General features: G+C 33.5%; 1 protein-coding gene across 1 annotated transcript in view; it reads right to left on the minus strand.

The window, feature by feature from the left end:
* Positions 1–4,497: 4,497 nt before the first annotated feature.
* nAChRalpha4 (nicotinic acetylcholine receptor alpha4) overlaps positions 4,498–18,418 on the minus strand; it is a 191,453-nt gene continuing 177,532 nt past the window's right edge. The window contains exons 9-12 of the mRNA XM_018512497.1: positions 9,174–9,320; positions 8,631–8,786; positions 8,067–8,304; positions 4,498–6,913 (exon numbers count right to left, since the gene is read on the minus strand). Of these exons, the coding sequence (XP_018367999.1) occupies positions 6,722–6,913; positions 8,067–8,304; positions 8,631–8,786; positions 9,174–9,320 (733 nt within the window). The 3' untranslated portion in view covers positions 4,498–6,721. The remainder of the gene's footprint in view (positions 6,914–8,066; positions 8,305–8,630; positions 8,787–9,173; positions 9,321–18,418) is intronic.

Consider the following 18,418-nt stretch of genomic DNA (forward strand, 5'->3'; position numbering starts at 1 on the left):
TATGTGTGTGTTTTTTGTGTGTATGTTATGTACGTGTGTTGTATGTGTGTTGCAGGTATTATTTTTGAAATAAGACATATATACTTCTAACGAATTATATAAATTACATATAAATTACACATAGTATATAAATATTTTTTCACAATTTTACTACATCAATAATTGCAATTTATTAAGGACACATTATGTTTCTTACAAAGGAGATCTATAATATGAATCGTTAACTGTGGCTACAGTTTTCATTTTATGTTTGCGTTATGCGAGAACCTCGTATTGAACTCAGCGCACTTGGCACTAAACGTGCACTTATCTGTTTGTAAATAAAGTTTCTCAATATATGAAAATTATTTTAAAAATGTTTTTATTTTCCGATCTTTTGTATATATATATATATTGCAGGTATTATTTTTGAAACAAGACATATATACCTCTAACGAATTAAATTGCACATAAATATTATACAAATATTTTTTACTACGTCAACAATTACAATTTATTAAAGATACATTATGTTCCTTACAAAGAAGATTTATAAATCGAAGTGCTAAATCGAAGTTTTCTTAAGGTAATTATTAATAATAATTTATATTTAATGACAATTTATTATTGAATATCAATACAAAGAAATATTTTCTTTTACTTCCGAAAGCCTCGCTTCGAAGGATACGTCTTATTTCGTAAATAACCCTTTCAATTAATTGCGTGGAAAAGGTATATCGATCGTTTATTGTCTTCATATAATTCACTCAATTTTATCAGACGTATTATTATCAGTGTTGCGTGTGAGCGCATTGTCGACATTTTAAAACGATCGCACATGTACACATCAGCACAATAAAGTAAAATTGTTAACATTTCGTGCAAGACTTCAAGCAAACAAACAAATGCGATTTCATCGAATTCTGTGGTTTTTAATTTCGCATTCGTTCCAAACAATTCAAACGTACGTCAAAAAGATTCGTTATATTTGGTTATGCCTTTCTACGTTGAGCGCTTTTTAGCTCTTTATTTTTCTTTCACTCGAATACGGCGAGTTTCGCTCAGTGCATTTAATGCGATTCTGTTCAATCCTTTGTACGCTTGATGTTCTTTTTATCATGACCAAACGTTAATTAAAAGCGCTTGAATTTTCACTAATTCTGTACCGAGCACTAATTGCGAATTGCTGTTGGAAAATGGATTACCGAAAAGAATCATGCAATAACTTATTAAGCAATATATATCGCTTGTAAATTTGATATAAATGTAAATAATGCAGTAAGGCAAAATGTATCACGACATAATTATTACGTCATGACGAAAGATTAATATTGCACTGATTACATAGAATTTCATATGTGACAAAAATTGTGACAAATAAAAAGATATATTTTCATCTCATGAGTCTTTCGCTGATTTAGCGTTTCAGTAATTAACTTGATGAAGTGTGGATTTTGCAAATGGGTAATTTCTTATTGCTCAAAATTATTTTTATACAGTGAAAATTTTATTCTTTATAACTTAAAAAGAATGAAGATTGTGTGAATTAATTATTAAAGTTTAATAAATAATAATAGCTTGCTTAGAAAACAGTCAATAAATAGAATTTAATCAAACGTACTTTAGTATTAAAAACAATTAGCGAGAATGTGCTAACATGTCATGAATTATTTTCTCAAATTCATCAATCATTTTCTGGTGAAAATGTTTCTATCTCTTCAATCAAATGAGAATTGAATATACTCGTAATATATTTGGATAACAAAAGATTAACATTATTAAGTTTAATAAATAATAATAGCTTGCTTAGAGAACAGTCAATAAATAGAATTTAATTAAACGTACTTTAGTATTAAAAACAATTAGCGAATGTGCTAACATGTCATGAATTATTTTCTCAAATTCATCAATTATTTTCTGAAAATGTTTCTATCGCTTCAATCAAATGAGAATTGAATATACTCGTAATATATTTGGATAACAAAAGATTAACATTATTTTAAAAATTACGAGATATATAATACACATAATAATATGTTACGAGTATGACGATTTATATTAAAAAGCCCCATGCTACTTTTCGGAAAGGTATCAATTTTATTTGAAAATCGTAAAAAAGGCCCAATCATTTATAGCTGTTATTTACCGCTACGTTCATTATTTACACAGTATTTACATCTTAATTCTGTTAAATAATTTATTATCCAGTTAAATAGTTTATTACCTATAAATGCACATACTTCATTCGCTCTATTTTTCTCTCATTCGATCTTGACTCGCGTAATCTAAGATCATTCTATCGATCAAATATTTCAATCACATCGACGTGATTCTCGCAGTTGGCGATGTATGTTTGCAGGAGATTGTCTTAACTTAAGTACAACTCCGTTGCTTTTTATTAATGCTGGTGATAATAAAAAATTACGGAAAATTAATTTCTAAATTAATTATTGAAAGTTGGTAGCTATATTAGAAATAACTAATATGTATTTAATCTATACAATTAAAATCTCTTTCTAATTTAAAATGTAATCGTTATATTGAGCGCAAGCGTGGTGTAGCAGATAGAGTATACTGGTCTGTTATACCAGAGATCCCGAGTTCGATCCAGAACCGAAAATTTTCGTACACTCCTAGCTCCTTTCGGAAGGCAATGACAAACCGCCGAATAATATATTTGCCCAGGAAACTTCTCTCCAAAAATTACCGTTTGGAATCGAATTTAAACTGTAGGTCCCCATATTCTTTGTGTACGATCAGTGGTTTATGAGAGAGAGACGCCTTCATGCTGGTGACAGCGTATGGCACTTGAAGAAGAAGAATCATTATATTTATTGTAAATTATTCAACTCGTAGGTATCTTAATAGCGAATTTATTTCTGTCGGAGTTTTTTTCCCTAAAACTTTTCGTTTTTAAAAATTTTTCAATATTTTATATTCTGATAGAAAAATGGAATTGTCTTTATATTCTTAATTCTTATGTTAATATTTAATTACTTGTTAAATTCAGACATCGTTATTATTTAATTAAATTAATTCCAAGCGGCATTATATTGTTTTATCGCTGTTTTGCAATAAATACATGCTGGGTGCATTCCGAAATACGCATGAAGCGCATGATGTATCGTTTTATCCTTCTTTATTATTTGGTAAACAACGAAAACAAATAATGATAACTCGGAACGTAACCGATGATTAAATATAATATTTATATAACAATTGTGTGATAAAATAAGGAGTTAGTTAAAATTGATTTTCTTATTTTCTTTGATAATTCATCAAAAGCTAGCTAAAGTTGAAATTAGGACTCTGACATATTGTCTCACCGCATTAATTAGGAATTAAATGCCATACTTGCTACAATCGTCGTCGACGCGAATATTAACGATCGTATCATTTTATAACAAGTAAATACATAGCTCTATCATAGAAAATGTGTGCGTTGTTTTCCTAACGACCTAGTGCGGAGTAGATTTGTTTCGTTTTCTCTCGCTAGGAGAATAATTCCTTGAGTCTACGATACTAAGTGCACGTCTCTTTATTTCTTTAACACTTCGGCATTCACTGGACGATTTTCAATCGAATATAGCATATATTTTTGTACAATATCCGGCATAGATCGATCGGCATCGATCTCTGCAATGTAATCAGTTAGGGAGGAAAATTCGTCCGAGTTTCGAGAAGAAGTTACTGTCAAGGTCTACTTTCTCGTTGACCCGATCTCTCCTCGATCGATTGGTGAACGAAAGAAAAATCGTATGCCGGAAATTGTTCTTTACGAAGAACGGTCGATGGTCATTCGAGTGACGGCGTAAAAACGCTCTTAAAGTACGGGCGTTGCATTTTAATGGCAGTAGTAATGGGGAATTTTTATTTGTCCCCTCATCGTAATAATATATATATATTTACAGTCCAACGTACTACAATATTATATTTCGAATGTACGAAAATTATTACTCGTGTTAGTTATGACTAAAGTGAATTCGATTGGATGCACTCAATGCGCACTGATGCACATTAAAGCCGTCGTACACAAATTGACTTAAAAATACGGGTTTAATATAAACATAAAAACGGATTAAACCATGAAATTTTCAATACATTTTATCAGGTATTAAGTAAAATCTGTATTTTATAATTCAAAAGATTTGCATCTTTTTTTACTTTTACACAGATTACATCCCAGTGAGAAATGACAATGGAATCGATGTCGAATCGACATCGATTCGATGTCAATTTGATGATTTCGACGTCGAATTGACATCGATTTGATGTCGATTCCATTGTCATTTCTCACTGAGATCAGTGTATAACGGCTTTAATGTGAACTAGTGCGTTCAATCGAGTTCACTGTAAAAGTCCTAAAAACGTCGGAGAATTGGGAAATGTCGATGGGAGTATTAATCGTCGACTTAAAAGGCAAAATCAGAAAAGAAAAAAATTAATTCTTTCATGTATGAAAACGTTATCACTAGAATAAAATCGAATTTATTTTAATCTATAAGAAAATAGCTGGTCAATTAAGTGTTTTCAAACTTAAATTAATAAAAGTCCTAATTTGTCCTGTATAAATTAATAGTACGTTGATCAGTATCCTCATCAACTTTGTAATGAATTACATTCGAATTGAATTATTATAGAAAAAGTTTAATTTCCGAATTTTTCGAAATACGCGAGAAATCAATAAATTAGACAGGAAGAGGATCCCAAATTCTCCGACGTTGATTAACATTTTTCGCGAATAACGGCCTCAGCACAAAGATGACCGTAACTCGAATCGTGAAACGTGAGTCGTAGTTGTAGGTTGATCAGAACATTGTTGACCTATGACTGCTACTTACGTTTCACGATTCAGTTACGACCATCTATGTGCTTACACGCACGGACGACTCGCGACAGACGATCGTTTAACCACAATGACAAATATCGTACGTGACGCTTTGCCTATAAAAGGAAACGAAAAAGAGCGAAAATAATGAATGACGACTCACAGTGACAACAACCACGAACTACGGTATTGAACAACGGCGTCAATGGTTGTTCAATTCCCTACAACTATCAGCTTTAGAATTCGTATGCTTTACTTGTTCTTACCATACTATCGGTTATTCTTTATCGTACTCTCATGTGTTTCATTTTTCGTTACAAAGTACAATATATTCTTATTGAGACGAGGTAACGCGAGATGCGTCGGTGACGCAAGATATGCATTCTCTTCTTTACAAAGAGAACAGCGAAGAGAACAAGAAATAATTTCGCGTACGAATAAAGATATTTACATCGCTATCGGAAAAAGGAAAGGGATCGAGAAGCGTTGAATGAGAGAATTAAGAATAGATGCAGAGTTACAGAAAGATTGTAATTATAGAAGTATAGTCATTAATAATAAAAAGAGATTAGCAAAAAGAAAGGAAGTTGATTAAATGTTTAGGACAGTACATGTAGTCGAATAGTATTTCGCGCTACCGACGCGCCATCGGCTCGTCCGTTGCTCTTAAATATATGTATATATTATGCTCGTATAAATGGTTATGTTTCTAAAATTATCAACTGGTTATACACTTCGAGTAAGGATACACCCTAAGGTCTGCGTACGACGAGCTAGGTACGCGCCGATTATCTAATTAATTCGCGTAAGTGCGAGCGACTCCCAGCCCGCGTTGTAAAGGACAAAACGCTCGCGAAACACGACTTTCGTCGTTCGAGCGAAGTATTGTTTGCTGTCAATTGTATTGCGATGATGCGACTGCAGCTTCTTACTCGCATTTTATTGTAATGCAGAAGCTTGCAAGCTTCAAGCTTCAATAAATTGCACACGCAGCGACAAGCTATAGAGTTATTGATACATCACGTTTAATATAAAAATCATTCAAAAAAGAAAAATCTTTGTACGCTTGTTACGGCGTTGAGTCTTCATTGTAAACCATGCAAGATGCTGCAGCAATACAACCGCGACGTCGTCAACAATCAAAGCTATCTTTGTATTGGCTGCCTCGTTCTAGATTGTAGTAAATCTGCAACGTAGACTAAAATATGACATTAATTAACTTTGCGTTAGTTTAAATTCGTGTCGAGATTTATTATTCCGAATTTTATTCGAATGATATATAATTTAATGCCCGTTCGCGTGCGTTTAGACGAACGACAGGCGGAGATCGGAAGCTCGATCATCGCGTTTAGTCCCTATTTCTGGAACATTAAAATTATACTATACAGTGTTACACCGTAACGGTCCGTCAGCCTGATGTGTTACCCGATTAAATAGTGGCAGCTTCGTATTACAATTTACTTGAGCAGACTATGTAGGTACGTAAATCTCCTTGCGAGTCTCACGCCCATCACGCGAGCGATGTGTCTCTGTTTAGGAGATACCGAGTGCAATTTGTTCAAGCGACGACGCGACGTCGCCCCAAGTTCTCTCGTTTCAGGATTTTATAACGACATACATCGTCTTCTTTTTCGAGACGATTCTCACCCTTCTATTGATACTCTCTTTCTCTCTCTAGACAAACAATATGTTTCATTCTTCTGGTTTTTATCCCTCTCTAAAAGGAGCTTAACGTCCCACTCGTCGTCTTTGAAATCGTTGATCGTATACTTTCGGTCACTCTTTACAAAATCGGAGCCCTTTTGCCGTAATTTCGTCATTAAGGATAAGGAGATGAGCTTGCGAATACTCCTAAGACCAGGTCCGGGCTTTTGGTCCTTAGTCTTTCTCTACGGTGCAGGGCTCAGGCGTGGACTACTGGGGCGGACACTTCACCACCGTTGTGGTAGCGAATTCGCTAAATTTTTTGTCGATGGGTACTCGATCGTCATAAAGAGTCGGTGCTTGTAGGATGATGCCTGCAGTACCCACCAAAACCGCCAGAGTGAAGATCCAGAGGAACAGGCGATCTAGCACCATCGCCACATACTTCCAATCCTCTTTTACCTGCGCAGAGGAATGATTTGATTGATCCATGGGAATATTTTCGATTTATAGTGGCGAAGATATTTTCAAGTTTTATACATAATCTAGATTTACAAAGTAATAACTCCTTAATAATCAAAATAATAAAAAAAATGAAATAAGAAATAGTTAAGATATCTGTCAGAATAGCTTTGTTTACGATACCAATCAAACTCTAAAGAATCATCGATTTTTTTTATGGTAATATCTAAAAAACTTAACATTTTATCATACATGTGACTTCTCCGGTGAGTTTTACTTTGATTGACGATTGGAACAAATTATTTTTCTTTGCGATTGTTCTCAATTTCTTCATATTAATTTCACAGTTGAATTAAAATTTTAACATTCAGTTGATCAGCTGTTTGGAAACAATTTCTGTCTACCAATGTACAATCCATCGGGGAATCGTTAACTGAACTATTCTTAATCTTGATTTTATCTTTTTACTCGTCCACTGCGGTTTGCGACTACTATAGAAAATCTGAAGATGGCTCGATCAAGAAGCATGTAATTATTGTTGACTATCGAGACATTTTATTGTTATTATTGTTGACCATCGAGACATTTGTAAGAATTTTATCGAGATATTTTATTATTATATGTCTATATTTTATATTCAAGTCTTATTTATTATTGATTTTTATATGCCCTTTAATTAGATTTTTATTTTTATAATAATTATAGTTAATAGTTGTAATAATGTTTTATCATATTAATGACTATGCTGAGGCTGTGTAAGTTAATCAAAATTTCTTTTTAACTTTTATCACCGCTATTTCTTAAACTTATAAGCCTAAACTTTTAATGTGTAATCCATAGTGCCTCGGGTATGATGCACCTTGAGTGATTCCTTAAAAAATACATTTTTATTTTTTCCTTAAAAATCAATTAATATTTATCAAATATACTTAATTTTTATTTGTATCTTTAAATATACGTAATTCTTTAATACGCAATTTTCTATATAAAAAAATGAGATAAAAAAATCTTATATTTAAAAGCACTTTTGAGAGTTTAAATTTTTGTGGGGCCCGGTCTCTTTCCTATTATGTATAAGAGAAAAGCAATAATCGATCAAATAAAATTTTGATTAAAAGTTATGTCTCTCTATTTATTTTAATAGATGTGATACCTTAGTCGAGTCTTCCAGCATTTTGGTATGCTCCGCAATGAAGCGCACGCAGATGCAGGATCTGTGCACCTCCGGTGGACAACGGGAGTGCGAGAAGACGGGTGGGCTGCGCAGTGCGGGACTCTTGACTTCCTCTATGCCTGCGTCTCCGGAGAGATCTTCGCACTCGGTGTGTAACGGTGGTAACGGAGGGCCATGAATCAAGCAGCTGCCTCCAAATCTCGCACCGTCTGTAAGGCTGAAACAATCGGAGACATTGTTAGTTGTGTTTCTTGCTCGTTACTTCCAGTATCGTGAGCAACATTTTTATCACTATTATTATAAAAAAGAGAGTATTTTAGTATCATTTTATTCAAGCTTAAATTTATAATTATAATTTTATCTGTGTAAGTTTTTTGGACAAGAAGATATTTTAAATGTATATTTCTAATTATATATATATACACATATATTAGCATTTTCAACAAAATAATGAATTATTAAGTAATAAATGTAATAAATCTCAACAATGATATAAGGATCTCAAAACTAATTAGTAGAAGTATTCTGTATTGTCGTAAATACCTGGAAGGCGAAAGATCTTCCTTTGATGGAGGACGGCTATGGAATCTCTTGGGTGTGAGATGTTCTTCACTGTCTTCCTGAGTCGACGGGTAAGGATAATAGCAAGTCTTCTCCTTTCCTCTGACGGTCCTCATTAGCACTCTGCCGGAAGTGTACCTGCAAACATAGACAATCGGGCGCGGAATTTTAATGCGGGTGCCATGTTCTGGAAAACGGCGGTGCGAGAGTAGAATATAAGATATAATCGCGCTAAGTATGTATAACATTATTGTTACGGCGCAATCTCGCGTAATGATATCCCTGATTGAGATTGTTATTACTAGCGCCTCGCAAATAATACGCAATAATAACGATTATTGTAAAATTATAAACAGTATTATTAAAATTACTTATACTATCTAATAGACGACACTTTTTAGTTGGTTCTTATGTTTTTAAAGTTTTATTTCTATCTTTTGTTTAAGAAATATTGTCTAAAAGCAAAGTGGTATGCCGGTATCGGTTTCCTCTAATATGCTGTAATTATACGTATGTAATACCAACCTGCTAGTGTCATATTTATATTGAGGCCTCCTCATAACTAATAGTCGTGGAAGAATGTGTATGAAAACTCTTTTCACCCAAGGTGCCATTTTGTGCGTTTGTGGTGAACGGAAGTGAACGTTGAGGACAACGACGGTAACGCATATACTGAAAAAAAATAAAGAGGCATAGATTAATTATATATTACAAATAACATATTAAATAAGTGTGTTTACTTTGCAGTATATTTTAATTGTCATTACGTATTACGTATTACACGAGATTACTTTTTTATCCATCACAATTTAAATAATATACTCCATTGATCGAACGTAATTTGATGAGAAACTGTTACGCACAATAATGCAAGTTTAGTATAGAAATGTTAATTTAGTTATTCGCATGAAATTCGCAATTATTCTAATCACCAAACTAATACATTTTATATCTGTTTTACATGGCAACGGTAATTAGAACTAATTACAAAGTTATTGTTTACGACGTTTAATGGGGGAAAGCTGATTAAATTTTTAATAAACACCGCTTCATTACGGTGGAGATTTTAATCCTCATTAACTTCTAGAGTTGCTAGCCTAGGCTGTTCGGAAACGTTACCCGAATATCCCTGCGTATCATTTTACCTTTTTTTAACATTGAGTGAGCAATAAGGATAAAACAATATATGGAGGCACTCGGATAATGTGTATACACTATAATTATAATTAAGTCACTATTATTATAATTGCACAAATTTTTTAAATGCATCGATAATGTAAAGAATCTTGTTATTTAAATATCGTGAATATTAACTTCCAAAAAAGAAAAAATAACGTTACTTTTTATTAAAGAAAAAAAGTTATTTTTTTCTTTTTAGATTAATATTGCATTTTTGAAAATAAAAAATAAGATTCCGAAAAATATTTTGATTTTATAATAAATATATTCTTTATATACTGAAATATTTGGTTTTGATTATTTTCTTTGTTTTTGTAGTAATTTATTCGCTTGATCCTTTTAGTGAGCGAGAAACGCTTGTTATTTAATGTTAAGTTATAACATATCTACTATTGTGTATATTGCCCTTTTATATAGTTTTAAAAGTAGATTAGGTTCCTTTACAAAAAATAATATCTAGAATTTCTAAGAAAATGCTGGACTTTTGCCAGATATTTCCAACTTATATAATTCTCAGCTTACGGAAATTTTATAAAATTTCCATTTCTGTGTCCCAAGTAATGCGCGCGCGCGCGCATGTGTGTGTGTTTTATTTAATCTCTTTCGTGAATTGCGGTATTTTGTAGTTTTAAAATAGTGTCCGTTCTAGAAATCAGTCATTAGATTACTGCAAGTTTATCCCGGCGAACGGAGGCAAATTGCCATAACGTACAATCATAATTGATCTTCAAAGCAGGACGGAATGTAAATCTCATGAGACTATTCATAACGCAAATCCATTCGGCGATGGGAGATCCTAACTGGGCAAAGAGAGGGAGGACAGGCCGCGGTTTAAATTGGACCCACTTCCTTTGACATGGCTTCAAACCATTTATCGGTTCGGACTACGTTGCCGCAGCGACGTAAATTCTCGATCCTCACGTCTGTTCGCTTTTTATCATGCCCGACGACCGCGTTAGTCATCCCTGCAAAATGTGCCATAATGCTCACGTATTAGGCGTTCTCGAAGCTGCTATCTTCGCTCTAAACGTGTAATCCTGAACGACGAGACGTGACAAGAAAGACATTTCCAGTAAAACATTACTAATTTCAAGATGAGCTTTGTAGAAATTAATATGAACATTTATTATATTAAATATTTAATAAAATGGTTATTATATAATAGTTATTATTTACATAAGATTTTTATATAAATTTTATCATTTTACTTTTATCATTTTTATATTTTATTTTATGACATAAAATATTAATCTTCATCGGTATTATATATGTATAGTTTCATTTCTTTAACTGATATTCGTGTATCCGATGTACTTAAAATTAATGTATCTTTACCTAATATTGACATAATTGAATGATTTTTTTTCACTTTAAAGGTCAAAATCCGAAGAATAAAACTGTATAACTTAAAATCATGTAAAGTTGTGAAGAATATTTGTTATAAATAATTTTTTACAACGTTGTTAAAGAAAATATCCGACTTCTGCACATGCCGTTTTATTTTATTACGTTTCATTTTATTGTCGTATGTATTAAAACTTACACGCGTCCCAAATATTTCGTTAATAAATTAATTTCAGTAAATTATAAAATAATAAAAATTCAAGAAATCTTTTCTTTTTTGATAAAAAGCAGAAATTATGTATGCAGTATGTATGTTGTATAGATAATCTACTACCTGGATCGAAGATGCGTTTACCAAGCTAATGCCAAGGATGTCACGCGCGGAATCCCGCACACATCTAAACGGAAATTCATAATGGTGCCGATCTAAGAAGGACGAAGTAAGCCTCTCGAAATTCCAGTGAGATGGGAAATTTGGCGCTATATTCGAAGTGGCAGACATTGCGCATTTCTTCACGATTATAAATTCCTTTGAAGTTCAACCTCTTATCTTAGATATACGTATAAGACGCCTTTTTTTTCATACATTTTTCTAAATTTTCTACATTAATATATTATGGTATATAACACCATTTAGGATTTATATGTAACACGCAAAACTTAAAAAATTTCTTATTTTAGAAATAAAAAACACTATTTCGCAAATTTTTTAAATTTTCTATATTAATGTATTGCGTATTAAATCTCAAGTTAAAAATTTTAAAAAATATATATAATGTCATTTCAAATTAGACAATTAAAAAATAAAAAATATGTTACTGCTACTTTACTCTCACAAAATTGTGCGCAGTGGTTCACCTCTATAATTCTTTAGGCCTTCAATCGCACATAGCTTAAGAACTATCAATATCTTGGTGCTCTGGAACGAGAAGCATTCTTTTCTATTTGTTCTGCAACGTCCGCAATCACGGGAAGTGCGCAACACCTAAGCGAGACACGTTGTATATCTTAGGATTCAGTTCCACGGGTGGCTGGAGTCCAACCTCGGTGAACGCTGCTACTGATTAATGTGTCACACCTACTGCATCCTTGCAGCGTCCGAAGCTATTAGAAGGTTTCCATCACATACAAACATACACACACACAGACACTCTTTCTCTCTCACATACGCCTACGTCTGTACACATACATGGAAAGACACGTGGCTTCCACTCAAACTACGGCCCGCATGCTGTCGGCCCAATTCGCCAATTTGCTGACTCCCTCGTCCTCAAGGAGACTCGTCGCTTCTCTCTTCGTTGCCCAAGTAGATCGCGTCATTGATTCGACCGGGGTGCGTCTTAAAGCACGAGACTATATCGCCCCGTGGAAACACGTTCAATGTCCTCCACGTCGATAATGGCCGACACTCGAGATTCGCTTTCAAGTTCCAAACCGGTGGACTTCAAACGCTTCGGTGTCATATTCGCGCTCCGATTATTTTATTTTTAAATTTTCTCCCAGGAGAAGTCCTATAATTCAATTCTGGCCATTATATTTTCATATATTTTTATTTGCGTATTTAGGATGCGTAAAATAATTTTTATTCATTAACAAGACAATTGCGTGAGAGGATTAATTCCGTTTTTATAATAATGCTGTTTATTAACAATGTATAAGATTATTATAGTTATATAATTATAATTATTATGTTAATTATGTACACGAGATTTAACATAGTATTTTTATTCCATGTTATTTTACATTTTGGAAATTTGTGTTAATTAAGAAGAACTTTTATAATGCATATAATAGCACACATTGCATGCAAAAATTATGTCATTAAAAAGAGGTGTCTTCATTAATGTAGCTTCATGAAATGAGAGAGAACATTCTTTAACGAAAAGCTCGAATATCAAATATTTTCTTGGAAATAATTACTCGCGACGGCTGCTGGACGGTTGTTACGTTTAACCAGTTTCTTCTTTCTTTCTTTATTTTTCATTGAAGATCAAATCCGCTTCAGAAGTAAGCAATCTTTATCTCGCGCTCGTCCTGGTCCGTCTTGGCCGCGTAATCCAGAGAAATATTACAAATTCGAGAGCTACCGAGGAGTAAAAAGCCTTTCGCTGTTCTAAGACGTTCGCGGACGTGGAATGAATCGTGAAATCGCAGGACGCTTCTCTACCGATTTTCTGAGGAAAGGACCATTAAGTCTCGGATGCGCGTAGTCGGATTGCTCGCATTTGCTAGTGTGTATCTCAGAAGAAGAAATATGCTCTCTTCCACTCGCGCCATCGCGCGCGTTTTGTTAGTTAACATGTTTGATGCTAATGTACTTCGCATTTGAATAAAAATATATTTATATTTCCATTGAGAAGATTCGATAATAAAAATAACCGTATATTTTAAACTTTTAAAGAAACCACGCCACTTCTTATTGCCCTTAAAGAATTAAATAATTCCACGCTTTCACATGCTTTGCCGAGCAAAGCTCTTTTAACATAGAAAATAAAATCGTATAAGTGTGTTTTCTTCAGAGAAACGCACGTGTGCCGAAGGGAGCGTTTTCGATCTTCGCTGTGAATCGGCTGCGTCATGCTGAGAAAACGACGTCGTACAAATTTCCTAGTCGCTTCATCATCGTTGGCCATCAGTCACGAAGAAAAGAATGTTGCGCTAGACGGAAGCAAGGGTCTGAGAAATCTTTATAAAAAAATATAGAGAAAGAAGGGAAATATAAAGAGGAAGTTTTTATGAAGAATGAATGTGGGAGATTGCAGGAGAAAAACTAGATACTGAGTTAAGAGATGTAAGCATGAAATTGTACAATAATTGCGGAATATCAGGAGTAAGAAGAATTTTCCCGTTGTTGCAAAACTATGAGTACTAGTAAATTATTTGTACCACACAATTTTCTTGGATGTTATTTGTTACATATTGGCGATATTAATTAAAAATCATATTTCTTTATTCCCGTCCTACAAAGTGCACTGTATTATAAAATATGTATCTTCGGCCGCGGGTTTACGCACATAATTACACTATAGTTTAGAAATTTTAAATAATTTTTAGTGCAGAAAAGGAAATAATTTTTTTAAATGTATTTTGAGGCGCTGAGTTCGAATCTGCTATCGAAATATTTTCGTATGTCCGATTTTTTCCGAGATAAAAAAAAATTGTTTTTCTAATATAATACATGTAATAGTTTCATTGAAAATAAAAAGTGTTAAATTTTTGTTTTATTTTATATGATTTTAAACTTTCGATTTTATGTATTAGAAGTGACTAACAGTGGTCGCCTAAATGTATTCGTTCAGTTTTAATACCCTGATTTCTCAATCATCAAATTCTAGTGGAAATATCTGCTTTGTTCATCACCCAAATTATTCGAAAAAAAAAATGCTATATCATAAATAAACATTAACTGAAATTCCGCTATAAAACTGTCTTCATATGCATGTGCTCTTGCATAAAACATTAAAAACTAGTGTTATTTATGATCGTTATGCTTATATATAATGCGATCCTCGAAAATTTGATAAGATGAAGAAGAAATTGCAGAAATATACAATTTAAAAACTGATTACACCTACCGGGACAAGCGATACATTCTCAGAAGTGAACGGAGTCATAACTACCAAGCTACAAAGGGCTGTACAGCCAAGTCGGGCCAAGCAGGATGTAACCTACATCTGTATGATGCATTACACCGGCACACTTCCGACGTCCGCGCGTTTTCTTCGTCGCAAACTCTACGTCCTTTTGGTGAATCGAAATATTTCTTCGCGAGATTTCCCGGACCGTGTTCGTAGGTCTGTGACCCACTTTGCGAATTTACGTGCAACCAGCACGTACTGTCTCGCGATCGTTCATCTTCGGGGCGGCGACCGCATGAATCGTAATCACGTTCGAAAAAGCCGTTCACGTAACTCGAGCACGTAGACCGGCAAGTGACCGGAAGGGAAGGCACCTACGGCGTCGCGCCTGGTTGAACTGCAACGGCAAGTTTCCGCGGCACGGGACCATGAGATGCTTCTCCACCTTCTCAACAAAGTTTCCGGAAGAAAAAGCAGGAGAAGGGAACAGATAAGTGCCGCATACTCCACTTTTTGTCGTTTCGTTATATCTCGCCTGAAGATGCGGAAGAGCGATTAAAGTTACGCTATCGAAGGCGAGCACCTTGAGAATCATGGCACACTTTGCGAGCCATATTGTTCATTGCGTTAACGTAAGAAAAAAAGTTGATCCTTTGAAAACCTTCCGGTCAGGCAATTGTGCGCTAATACTTTATATAATAGCACTATAATACTATAATAGTAACTATAGTCTCAGCGTTTGTTTGATTTTATCGTGATATACGAAATAAAAAAATAATATTTTACGTGTTAATAAGAATTTCAGAAGGTAAAAAATGTATCATTATTAAATTCAAAAAAATAAAGTATTAAAATTTAATTTGTTTAAACTTTTCAATTTTTTATTAACGTATTAATTAATGAGATTTTTTTTGATCTAATTAATTAATTTTTGTTAATTCATTAACATTAATATTGTACATACACTGAACAAAATGATACATATATCAACAGTATCATATTTTAATTAGAAACAATGTTAATTCAATAACAGTATTATTGAAAAACAAATAAAATATTATTAAAATAGAAGCATGACGTATTTACATCGTTAATAGTTGTTTTTTAAATAACAAAGTCATTTTTATTAAAATGAATAGTACTATTTATATGACATTATTTTTTCAGTAAAAAAAAAGTATGATATTTGAGACATTCTGAGAAATTTTAATATATGCAATCTAAATCAAAACTTAAATACATATATGTATATATAATGTATTTGTATATACATAAGGTATTTCCTGTAACTTAATCATTTAAGATATCTCCGTTGTTTATAATATACCAGAAAATACCTCAAGCCACCAAAAGGAATGTTGGTCAATTCAAAGGGACACATATTATGAAAAGCAAAAAATTTTTCTCAAGGTCATATTTTTTAGAGATCTTCAAGGTCTTGAAATCTTAAAAAATATAACATTGAAAAAATGTTTTGTTTATCATAATGTGTGCCCCTTCGAATCGAACAACTTCCTCTTGTAGTATTTTCTGTATCATCAGAAACAACGGAGATATTTTATGATCAAATTACAGAAAACACTCTGTGTATATGTTCAAGTAAATGCATCAAAGCAGACCTAACTTTCTCACATTGTTTTGTAGAATTTAAATTCATTTAAATTAAATGTTTAATGTTAAAATTAAATTAAAGTTAGAGCGGTTTTTTATTAGTGGCATTCGTGGTTTATATAATAGTTTAATTAAAGTTTCTGAGCAGGTGCAAGAAAATATCTTCGTTTTGTCGAATGATTATATCGTAAGACCTGATACGCGCGCGACGAGTTTAATTTTATTTTCAAGTAAAATATTATCTGACGATGTAAGGAGTGTCCATATTTACTGATGGCGCGTATCCGTCGACAAATATTGAATTCGCAAATGAAACGTAAACGTATTAATTCAGGTTAATGCATTCTGGTTGGTGTGGTCCCGAGGTCTTTAGCGAAATTATTTATCGACTGCTGCAACATCACTGAAAATTACATCATGCTTCGAAGTTGCAACGGAATTCATTATATTATGATTGAAAATATAAAAGACAATGCAAATTTGGAAATAAATCGATAGAAACGACGATTCTGATTTAAAAAATTTAAGAAGACTTATTTCAGTTGCTTAGTTATATGTGTCGATTATTAACTTATATGTGTACATGTATTACATTTTATATTTCTATGTACTTAAAAAATACATAAGATGTTATACAAACATAGAAAAATTTTGGGACTCTGACAGTATCAATGTTCGAGCGAGTTCTTCTTGTTCTTTTTCTTCTTTTTAAAAGTCCCCTGTTTGGATTTCCAATCCAAAGTAAGGAGTCATATAATACCACGCGATGATCTGGATCCATAGATCCTGTGATGGCCTCGTTGGGGAGTAAAATTAAGCATCACGTTTAATTTTTTAGATTATGTTAAAAAAATATTTTTTAATATATTGAAGCATACAGATACAAAAGTCTGAGTATCTTGAATTGAACGTGTAATTCTACAAATTTCTGAGAGAGTGTAGGACTAAAGTTGTTTGGTACATGTTTGGTACACCTTATACTTTGTACTACTACGAAGTAGAAGGAAGTAGAGGGGAAATGGAAGGAAATAGTAATGCGATTCAAGGATCGCAAAAGTTCGTTTAATGTGTCGATCGACGTCGCGATGGGCCCTGTGGCTAAGGTCCGAGTTTTGAACTTGTTTAAAGTTCGGATGCGGTCCTATCAGTAACGTGGGCACGTAGAGGAACTTTCTCGCCCTTTTCTCCTTTACCATCGCGCTGTCTGCGTTACTCCAATCGGACGATGTATCGACTCGTGGCGTTTCTTTCAATCCCCATACGGCGTTTCTTCCCTCATTTTTCGGGTCGGCGGCGCGGCGACTGAGTTCAAGACTTGTTAGGAATATTTTTCCACATAGGGTTCTGGTCATATTGGATGCCGCCGGGCAATAACGTTTTTCAAGCTGGTCCCTCGTGAGGTAATAAATCCTGTACGATCGTCATTGAATATTTAATAACGTGGTATATCCCATGAGCGTTATTGCAACTTCGATAGGAATCTAGTAATTTCATTTAAAACGATGCAGCATTTCCGTTAAAAAACCAACGCTCTGTTTAAGCATAAAATTTTACGCTTTCCAATAATCGATGATAGAACATGATTCAGTGTAATCACAAACATAAAAATTGCAAATCATTAATAATTTACATTTAATAAAAAATTTTTAACGGTATGTTCGGCTGTTAGCATGCCAAGTATTTTACAAGCGTGATTATTTGAGGATTACGAAGATTTTATTTCGCATGTACAAAGCGTTGCTTGTATTATTATTCATTCGTATTTGTCATAAATCTTCTTGTCACGAGCCAATATCGGTTTCGCGAAGTGCTTCGTCGTTTTAGTCGCTCAATCACTGTAGTTGGCACTTGAGAAGAACGAAGCTATTCGGAGAAGAATGTACCATCTTTTATTTCTCATCTTTTTGCTCTATCAATCCGTACTCGCCGTTGTAAATCGGCCGTCTGTTCGATCGAAGAAATTCCGCATACAAATGTATGCATTCTTTCAATGTTTATCGGCAGATTTTCCCACAAAGATTTTCCTACAAAAGATGGCAAATTTCGCCTATTTTTTGG

This window comes from Trachymyrmex cornetzi, unplaced genomic scaffold (assembly GCF_001594075.2).
Source record: "Trachymyrmex cornetzi isolate Tcor2-1 unplaced genomic scaffold, Tcor1.1 scaffold412, whole genome shotgun sequence".
NCBI lineage: Eukaryota > Metazoa > Arthropoda > Insecta > Hymenoptera > Formicidae > Trachymyrmex > Trachymyrmex cornetzi.